The sequence below is a fragment of the Nannospalax galili genome, unplaced genomic scaffold (assembly GCF_000622305.1).
Source record: "Nannospalax galili isolate Female #2095 unplaced genomic scaffold, S.galili_v1.0 scaffold522, whole genome shotgun sequence".
Taxonomy (NCBI): Eukaryota; Metazoa; Chordata; class Mammalia; order Rodentia; family Spalacidae; genus Nannospalax; species Nannospalax galili.
The window spans coordinates 977,372-988,845 of NW_008348874.1; the positions used below are offsets into that span (position 1 = coordinate 977,372).

The 11,474-nt window shown below is 33.9% G+C and overlaps 1 protein-coding gene across 1 annotated transcript in view; it reads right to left on the reverse strand.

The window, feature by feature from the left end:
- The window catches only part of Hcrtr2 (hypocretin receptor 2), a 121,879-nt gene that overhangs the window by 26,025 nt on the left and 84,380 nt on the right, over positions 1-11,474 (reverse strand). Inside the window, exon 4 of the mRNA XM_008846124.1 lies at positions 8,181-8,296. Within this exon, the coding sequence (XP_008844346.1) occupies positions 8,181-8,296 (116 nt within the window). The remainder of the gene's footprint in view (positions 1-8,180; positions 8,297-11,474) is intronic.

Genomic DNA, 11,474 nt, shown 5'->3' on the forward strand with positions numbered 1-11,474 from the left:
TACTATGAAAATTGAAGTGGAAAAATTTCAAAATGTATATCACTTATCTAAATTAAAGTGAGCGAATAAAACAATTTGATGAGATATTAGATCCATGCAGTAGTTCAAAGTTTCCACATAAAGAAAATCCCAGGACCAGATTTGTTCACTGTTGAATTCTCTATTAAGGATGATCTAATACTGACACTTCTCATATATTTCCACAAAATATAAAGGGAATGAACATAATCAAAAATCATTCTTTAGTAGCTGGATAGATTGCTCAATGATAAAGAGCACTGGCTGCTCTTGCAGAGGATCAAGGTTCAGTTCCCAGCACCCACTTGGTGGCTAACAACTGTCCCATAACTCCAGTTCCTGGGGATTCAATGCTCTCTTCTAACTTCTATGGGCATTGCATGCATGCATGAGTATACTTACATACAATAGGCAAATCATTCATACACAGAAAATAAAAGTAAATTTAAAAATTCATTCTGTGAAACCAGTATTATCCTGATTAAAAATACTAGGCAAGCACAGCACATAAAAAAAGTTACAGACCAATTTCTCTGATGAACATAGAAAATTCTCAACAAAATAATTCCAAACCAAATTTAAAAACACATTAAGAAGATCATTCCTTAACTTACTAAATTTCATTCTATGATGCAAGTTTGGCTCAATATATATAAATCAATAAATACAATTCATCATATAATCTTTTTAGAAAGCTATTAAGTAATTGATTGATGAATTATTTTAATTACTTTTTAATTATTTACTCGGGGGATGATGCCATGGCACAGTTGTGGAGATCAGAGCACAACTTGTGGGAAACCATTCTTTTCTTCCATTATGTGGGTCTCAGAAATTGATCTCAGGTCATCAGGCTTGGTAGCAAATATCTTAACCTCTGAGTCATTTCATTGACCTCAAGTAAGTAATCTTAAGGACAGAAATCATAGGATTAAATTAAATAAGGCTCCAGGTGATAGAGAGACATTCATACTCCTGGATTGACAGCATTAATATTATGAAAATGGCCAAAATAGCAAAAGAAATGTGTAGAATATATGCAGTTCTCATCAAAATTCCAATGACATGCTTCAGAGAACTAGGAAAAAAAATGAAAATTTCACATGTAAACACAAAAAACAAAGGCAATCATAAAGAGAAGGACTACTGTTGGGCATACCATAGTACCTGATCTCAAACTACATGATAGAGCCATTGTGATAAAGACAGCATGATATTGTCCCACAAATAAATATTTATATCAATGAAAGAAAATAGAGGACCCAGAAATTTGACAATGGCATGAAGAATATTCATTGGTAAAGGACAGATTATTCAATAAATAGTGCTGGAAAAACTGATTATCCATCTGCAGAAGACTGAACTTAGATCCATATCTCCAACCTGCACAAAAAGCAATTCAAAGTATTCAAAGGCCTGAATTTAATATTTTTCTAATTTTGAATGTGTATGTGTGTGTGTGTGGGGGGGGACGTGCAGATGCTCATGGAGGCCAAAGATACCATGTCTCTTTGGAGCTGAAGTTAGAGACTTTTGTAAGCTACCTGACGTGGATGCTGGGAATTGATGGCTCATTTGCATGGGCAGTACATGCTCTTAACCACTGAGCCATCTTTCCAGTCCCTAAGCACTTAATTTAAACCAGAAAAACGGAAGTTTCTAGAGGAGGACATAAAGGATATACTTGATGTCAAAGGTGTGTGCAAAAACTTATTGAACAGAACTCCAGTAGCACAGGAAATAGTCCTAAGAATCAATAAATGGGAACTACATGAAGTTATACATCATGAGAAATTATCAGTAGAGCAAACAGCCCACAGAATAGGAGAAAATCTTTGCCATCTGTACCTCACAAAGCTGTATTTTTCTAGAATAAATAAAGAACTGTAAAAAACACTGAAGTAATAAAATTAACCATTGATAAATGGGCTAATGATACTGTAGACAGTTCTCAAAAGAAGAAGCAAAAATGGCCAATATATATTTTCAAAAATGTTAAACATCCTTAGCCATCAGGGAAATTCAAATCAAAACCACTTCTGTATTCTATCTCATCCCAGTCAGAATGACTACCATCAAGAAAACAACAACACATGCTATCAAGGCTGTGGGGAAGAGAAGCCTCTATTCACTGCTGGTGGGAGTGATAATCTGCACCCACCATTGAAAATATAGAGGTTGCTCAAAATACTATAGCGAACTACTGCAATACCACTCTGGGACATATATTCAAAAGCTCTATATTCTAACGTAGAGATACCAGCTCATCCATGTTTACTGCTGCTCTATTCACAACAGCCAGGAAATGGTACCAGCTAGATGTACATCAATAAAAGAAAACAAAATGAAAATTCGCACATATAATGAAGTTTTACTCAACTGTTAAGAAATAATTATAAGTGGTGATGCATGCCTTTAATCTCAGCACTTGTCTCAGCACCGGAGAGGGAGAGGCAGGCAGATCTCTATGAGTTTGAGGCTGGTCTGGTCTGTGTAGTGAATTCTAGGACCGCTGGGGATATAGTGACACCCCGTCTTAAAAAGAACCAAAGAAATAAAAAAGGAACACTTAATTATAAAGCTTACAGGAATATGCATGATTCCAGAAAGACATTAACTGAAGCAACTCAGTCTCAGAAAGACAGAAATCACATGTTGTCTCATTTGTGTCTCTTAATTTTCAGTGTTTTTACTGCTTTGATTGATAATTCTATTATATATAGGTCTGTTCAGATTTTCTAATTCTCATTGATCCATATTTTCAATTTTGAGAAAGTCAGACAAAGACACACAATTCTCTCACTAATCATTTTACACTTGATAATTCAAAAGTACAAAACAAATTCCATGCATCTTTGTACTTTAAGCAAATAGGATAAGCTTCATTTGCTGGCTCTCTTGATGTAGCCTGTGGCACACACGAAGCCTTACAGCTCTGCTTATAGGCTCTCACAGTTGGAAGCCAAGTATTTTTCTAGCAGAATTCTATATAATTATCTACTTGGGATCAATTTTCTTTGTTGTGGCTATGAAAGTGGGCTTCACGGAACTTGCAATTTCCATTCCAATCTGGTTTTTTTAGATGTTTTAGTTTCACAGCTCAGGAATTTTCTTGCAAATCTTGTGAATCACATGATTGAACTAAATGGGACTTTTCATCACAAAATGTAGATTATTGCTAAACTGGTAAACTTTTATTTCAATGTTTTGGGAATAGAGAAATATAAGCTTAAATAGTAAAGAATCAAATTGTTTGTGGTTTGATAGTTATCCATTAAATTAAAGAACAGTTTTCTTTATTTTGTGCAATGCAGTATGTCAAAGTTGGGAACATAATGACAATAAGACAATTGCATTGTTCCTAAGGAGTTTTAAAGGAATTTTAAAGGCACATTAATATTTAAGCAAATAAATAAGCAAAGCTAACTTTTATTTTATGTTCTTCATATATCCCAGTAAAGCTATGTGATGAGAGATGCTCATATCAAAATTTCAATCTAAATTCAAATTGTCTGTATATTCATATTACACATTAATATTTTTCTTCTTTAAGAAATTTTTCATATTCTAATTTTTCTGAATACATTTCTTTGAGAAAATGACTTGCTGTGTGTTCTTATTTATTTAAACTCTTGGCAGCTCCTGCTTTCACTTTGAAAATAAAGCATGTCCTGAACCACTGATGTATATTGGCCAAGTAGTGATAGAACATACACAGAGATTTAGGCTAGGGGGTTTTGTCATCAATTGACAAAAATAGAAAATAAAAGAATCATCAAAATGTAATCTTAAAGTTCTCTGAAAGAAAGTCATTTTTAGGGATGTCATGCAATACAAGACACCTGAATAGCCTGGTCCCCAGCATGAAAAAGAATGAAGAAAAATAAGCAAACAAAAGTCGTAGACAACAATTCAACACATGCTAATTTAGAAATATGAGCAGACCAACTGGCTGCATAGACTGCTAAGGTACTGTATTCAGTGAGAGCTTTTCAAGCCTCAGGCTCTTGTTCTATCTAATGTGTGACACACTGGTGAAATAGGTGCTGTACAGCCCCATTTAAAGATGATGAGAGTCACAGAAATCATTGCAAATGTGTGAGATAGGCACTGAAGAAACCCACTTTAATGCTGGTGAAAGAGACAGAAGTCATTGGCAAACTACATGTACTTACTATGCAGCATTGTCAAATTTTAAATTAATGCACTCTGTCCCAGTCTGCATATTTTATATTTTCATTCTTTGTTATTCCATATTATCTACCCCAAACTTGTAAGAAGATCCTTATGGCTCCATGATTTGTACCCTCTGTCAGCAAATAGTTAAATATCTCACTTCTGAGCCAATGAAAATTAACAAGATGTAAGATGTGCTGGCTCACAGCATATCAAGATGTATTAGACATTTCTTCCAGCCTTTCTGCCTTTATTGTTAGTCCCAGAATGTCATGTCCTGGGAGATGCCACTTACTAGGCCTGGCAGAATCACAGCTGATCTCAGCACTGACATGGACTGCAAATGAGACCGAAATGTGGTAGGAAACAACATACATGTTGATAGTAGGATGACCTAATAAAAGTTAGCCAACTCAATAATACATACAAGGAAATGGAGTGATAAAGTGACAAAACACCCCAGAATATGTCGCTTTGACTTTAGGGCAGGGAGAGAAATCTGAGAATGTCACTGGGCATTAAACAAATTACTTCTCATGTCTTACAGTGGTTTACATTTGTTTTTTGTTTTATCTTTTAGTTTTAGTTGAAAGGTTTGAAGAATAGAATACTAATTAGCTTTGCTATAGGACAAAAAGAGGTCATAAAGCTAAACATATACTGTATAAATTCATGAATGAATATGAAAAGCAATAAAATAAACCTTTCTATGTAAAAATAGAAGAAAAAAATCCTGAAATTACACAACACACAGGATTGGAAAGTATAAGAGTAGTTTGATTCTAATGAGTGAATGATGATCTTGAAAAGATGGCTCAAACGACAATGATTGAACAGGATGTAAATGAAGACTTATCCTCAAAGACCAAATAAAACATTATTGAAATGAAGGATAACCAATACTAAGGAAGATTGAAAAAGCTGTATGCAAATTTGCTTTTCTATAATCCTTCATATAGATAAATGATAGATGATAATTAGCTGACAGATAGATGATGATAGATGATGATAGATAGATGATAGAAAGATAGATGATAGATAGATAGATAGATAGAATAGATAGATAGATAGATAGATAATAGACAAATAGATGATAAATGATTGATAGATGAAATATAGATAGATGATAGATAGATAGATAGACAATAGATAGATGATAGATAGATGATAGATGATAGATAGATAAATCATTGATAGATGAAATAGATAGATGATGATAGATTAGATAGATAGATGATAGATTGATAGATTAGATAGATAGATGATAGATGGATGATAGATGACAGATATTAAGGTCTATAGAGTCTAATTTGTCCAAATGTCCTTTGGTGTGGATTCATCCACTGGAGCCTTATTAGCCTACCCAATCACACCCTTAAAAGAGATTGGCCCTAGATGACAGATAGATGATAGATGATAGAGAGATAGATAGATAGATAGATAGATAGATAGATAGACAGATGATAGATGATAGATAGACAGAGATTTTACTGTAATGGCTTAATTGGAGTTATACAGAGAATAATACTCCTTCCAGAAATACAGGTTGCCAAATTAAAAGCACAGTGCCAGATTTAGAATAACTGTCCTTGAGTAGTTGGTCAGGGGTGTCTCAGAGGACCTCCCCCTACAAAATACTGGGAATTGCCATTGCTCGAACTTGATGGTAAGACTCTAATGTTGATGAGACCACACATCTTTTAAGAATACTTTGTTTATTATTTTTATTTTATGTGTATGAGTGTATTTCTTATATGTATATAAGTGCACCTGGGGCTTGCAATGCCTGCAGAGAACAGAAGAGGGTGTCAGATTCCCCTGGACCTGGTGTTAGGACTGCTATTAGCTGGCATGTGGGTGCTGGGATTCAAATACAGGAACTCTGAAAGAGCAGCCAGTGCTCTTAACCACTGAGCTATCTCTCCAGCCCAGAAACCACACACTTTGATGAGAACATGGAAGAATAAAGTTGGCACTGACCAGAAAGTTTCTTTCCTGTTGCCTAATTTTCATGTGCTATTCAGGGTGCTGAGGAAGAAAAGTCATTAACAGTCTTACCCATCTGCAATCTCTGAGAGCTATAATAATGCCTCACGTGACAAAATATGACATAAGTGCAATAGTGGCACAAATGTTATGGAGATAATCAACCACTTTCTGATTAGCTGCCCAGTGGGAAACATTCACCTGGTACATAACTCTGGCTAAGAACTCATGGCTGAGAAGCTCGTAGGCTCCAGGGGTGAGTCCACTACTATTATTTTGCTAAACTGACATACTATCAAATTGTTGTCTACATCCATAGCTCCATACCCATACATTGGTGCAGCATTCCATCCTCATCAGATAAGTTTCTTTGTGTATTAGATGACAGTTCATGCAGAAACTCACAACTGAGTAAAGTATAGAGAATAAATGTCTGTGGAATGTTTGATCATAAATAGGACATCTTAGGAATCATTATGGAAGAGGGAATGGAAAGACTATAAGAGATAGAGGTTGGGGAAGACCAGAGGGAAATGGTGTCTTCTGGACATGACAGGAATGGCTACTCTCATGAATTCAAGCAACTGTGGTGGCCTACACAAGATCTGCACAAGATCAAGCCAGCCAACATTCCAGCATGGAAGAGGAAGAGGCTCAGGAGCTCCCACTACAAGCTGAGGAGCTCTTGACAATGGTGGTTTGGAGGGAGTTAGTTTTCCTTAAGGGTGTGGTTCCTGGTAGGTCAGTCATACTCCAGGTATTATCTCAAAGCCAGGAGTATATGGGCAGCACAAATTTGGCTTCAGTTATTAAAAAATGATTCTGAACTTTAGGTAAAGAAATCTTGGGTGAATATGATCAAAATACATTGAATACATGTATGAAATTCTCAAAGAATTATTAAAAGTATATTTAAAAATAAATCAAAACAAAAAAATCCTCAACCAAACAAAAAAAGAAATGCTTTCAATGAAGTAAGATGGTCTTAGTAATTTCTTTATCAATAAAACATGCTACAGAAAACAGGCTAATAACTTCTTCATCCACAGTCTTGATAAACTCAATGCTCTGGCTGTCATTAAAGAGACGGTAAGAATGCACCTTTAAGACTCATACCATGTAGCTTTACTGCATATAAGTGGTTGAGCCATATCTATTCTCTGTATATTTACAAGTCATTACATGTGCTTGATAATTTCTTTCAAATCACCAAGATTCAGCTTAAATATTGCTAGTTCAGGCTTAGAGGACCTCCACCCCCCATTGCATCTAGCTATGGTACCTTCTGCTTGTATTATTAAGACTGTTTTGCTTTGTTCCTGACTATACCCCTACAGCATTAATGAATTCACTAGTGACATAGACTAGAGATATTAGCTTAAGACTGACCCGCCTGCAAAAAAATCACTACATGATGAATGAATCTCTAAGAATGAATGAAATCTTCATGGACAGCAGATATTTATAATGAATCACAGTAGACCTAATTCAGAATTTAAGATGCTTGAATTCTGCTGAAGATAGAGGCACAAGGAGGTGGGAGGTGTTGGAGGGAGCTGGGGAGAAAACAACTTCTGAATTTTTGTATGCTTTTACTATACTATAAATGAGATCGTTGAAGATGGAGATATAATAGTGTATTAAAACGTCTTACAATTTTTCATTTAAAAGTACAATCAGATTTATAATCTTAGAAACTTGACATGAATTTTTGTTATTTCTCATGAAAAGCAAAATCAATAATCTTACCCCGAGAAAAAATTAACTCAGTTAATCATTAAGGTTAAAATTTTATCATGTATGTGAAGTTCTTAAGGCAGAATTTAAAACATTTCCTAAATAACAAAAAATATCAAGAGAGATTTTCACCTCTAGAGTCTCATTATTTCAGGAGGAGGAATAAGCAAATACTCCCTGCCGAGCATGTTATATTTTTTCAATGAATTCATAAATTTTGTTTTAGGTGCATCCTAAAGAAAATAAAATTTGATATGACATACCTGTCGGCACCAGAGTTTACGAAATATTTGCAGATAAGCCAACACCATGAGACACAGAGGTGCCATGTATGTCACCAGGAAGAAGCAGATGTGGTACATCTTTGGGTAAATCTCACCTGAGATGAAAGTCAAAAGCGAAATCTTAAAGCTCTGAATTTTCAAAAAGTATATTTCAATAAGTATTTTATATTTGAAAGTATGAATTTACCTTCTTTATAATTTAATTTGCATCATATATATATGGGAAAATAATCCAACATTTCACTTAATGCCCCCAGGGAAATAGCAATCAGGCATTTCTTAAATTGCGCCATCACAATCTATAGAAAATCAAGTGTTCATGCATCAAAAGGCCCTTTATTTGATGAGATTATATTTAACTATTTTAAAAAATTAATGTGAATTGTCTTATATGTGCATTTGCTGAAACAGATCTGACTTGATCAAAAACTAATCACTAAATCTTTGTTTAAAAGAAGAGTAGATAGAAATACAGCTACTTCTTCCTCGTTAGAACATAAGTTCTCTGAGTAAAGAGGCCATTAGCAGTTGTGCCCATAAATATAAATGTGAAAAATTTTGGATAAATAAGTATAATAATCATTAGATATCTCTTTTATTTATTTGTTGCACCATATGCCTGCCTGCATGTATTTGTGGGTTGTGAGTGTATTTTCAATAAAATTGAGAATTTGGGGGCTTTTATGGTTAACATTTAATTCAATATTGATCTTTTCTTTTATATCCATCTTACTTATAAGGAATAACTGTCAGGTTTTAATGACTGTATGTTTATCATTAATTCTAAACACAGAGATGATATCTATTACAAGATTAACATTTATTAAATAATTTATTGATCAAACAATTAATGAAATTATACTTAACACTAATATTTTAGCATTTCTCCTATATAGATCCTATGAATATTAAATGCAGTTACCGAATATAATTCTAAGTGAATGCTAGCAGAGATTTCATTTTGTTTTTGTTTTGCTTACTTTGTTTTTCTTCTTTCTAAAACCATAAGCCTTATTTTGACATTGATGTTGGCATTGCAGAGGAACTATTTTATCACCGCCATGATACAATATCATGCCGTGTACATTTCTTGAGAAAGGTATAAAAAAATGAGGATTACATGCTTAAACACTGAGAAGGGCAACTGGTAGTTAGGGTTTATTAATAACAATGTGATAATGACCATTACAATGGTTAACATCTATTTAGAAATTCTGCATTTAATTTTTACTGAATATATTTACAAAACATAACCATAAGTTTAATGCCCTCAATATATTTAACTATTTAACTATTTAACTAAGTATATTTAACTATACAGCAGGGTAGATAGGCTGTTAGGAGAACTATAAGAACAATTTGAGGTATCATTTTCAGACTCTTTCTGGGTCAGGAGACACTCACCTACTACATTCATTTCTAACTTCCTTTTATTTTGTAAAACAGGCTTGTTAAAGAGTGATGGAATTCAGGCAGCACAATTGAAGGAATAGCAAATATCATTTCCCTTTGAAGTGCTGCAATTTGAACAGCATTTGATGGACAAATTTCAAAGCAACTGGAAGAAGGTGACATTAGCATTTCCCAGGCATCTGAATGGCTTTGAATTTTTGCTTGTTTTGAAGAACCTGTCACATGTCATATGAACTTTGAATATTTCACACATACACACACACACACACACAAACTTGAAACTTTCACACATCCCAACTCTGAGGCTCCATCATAAATTGAACAAATGGAGGATGGTAGACATGATCAGTAACATTTTATCCACTATAGTGGAAGATATTATTACTGTGATAAACAGTTTGGAGTTTTGAATAGATGGAAGCAAAGTTTTATAGTTGATATATTTATGAATAATCTGAAAATGAATAATTGGTTGATACGTACATACAATGATGAACACTAGTATTCACAAAGGTGACCAAACAAAATTATACTCCAGACTTGGATAGATTGCATTAACAGCAAGATTAGAATACATAATAAGGGGATGATAATAGTCTTAAATCCTGTCTTTCATGATTACATTGAAAGCTGACTGAAAACTCAGATATGTTACTTGAAACTAGAATTGTGTGTGATGAGAATATCCTCAAAGTCTTCATTTGGTAATCAGTGTCTTCAATATACATATTTAGGACACATATAAAATATAGTTACATGAAGCTTCTTTTTCTTAAGAACTGCCTAAAACCAAAAGGGCATTTTGAAGATTGTCAACCAGCAAAAAATCAGTGTTTATGTATACACACGAGCAGCACTAAATGGATTCAATAGGTGTTCTATTTATGCATATTTATAGAGACTTATTTATAAATACATATGCATATATCTGTAACAATTTAAGAAGAAGATGTCATGAAATTGAGAGAGGTTGGGAATGGGAGGAACTGGAGGGAGGAGAGGGATGGGTAGAAATGATATAAATACAGAACTCATGTTTGAAATGCTTAAAAAGTAAATCATTTAATTATGTAAAAGAACCTATGTATTGGTCTTCAGATGTAGCTCAGTTGACAGAGCACTTGCCTTGTGTGATTTGGGTGTGATCCCTAGAACTGCATAAAACCACGTGATGTATGGTAGTATAGATGTGGAATCTCAGCAGTAAGGTATGGAGGCAGGAGGATTAGAAGTTCAACATCATCATTGGATGCATAGCAAGTTTGTTGGCAGCTTGGGCTGCATGAAAGTGTCTCAACAACATCAAAAAAAATTTTTTAACTGAAAGAAGGTGCAATCGAAATAAGTTCTTGCCTGTACAGGTCCACATAACATTTAACATATGTTATTATCATCTGCGTATCTCTCTATGTATATATGTCTATCAATCTGTCATCTATATCTATTATCTTTTTAAATTTCCAAAATCTTTAATCAAGTATTTTTGAAACAGCACTTAACAATTTGAAAAAATCCAAAGACCCACATTGCTGTATTTGAGAATAGCACTTTAGGAATTGGTGTATGATACCTATGTGACTTTTCAGAGCTGGCTAGCAGACCAGTGAAGTCCTTGTTCTGTATAATGTTCTGTGGGCTTTTCAAGTTGGTAATTTGTATTTAAAGGGAGTGATATTATGAACTAGGTTATTTTAAACAATCCTGTGGTAGGAAAGGTAGTTTTTTGTTTTTTTACTTTTTTTCTTTTTCCTTTTGTTTTTATCTTAAATTATTTATTTAATAACCATATAATTAGAAGAAGCATTTCATTACAATAGCATTGACATATTCAATAACAATTTCCAGAGCTAAGATGCATCT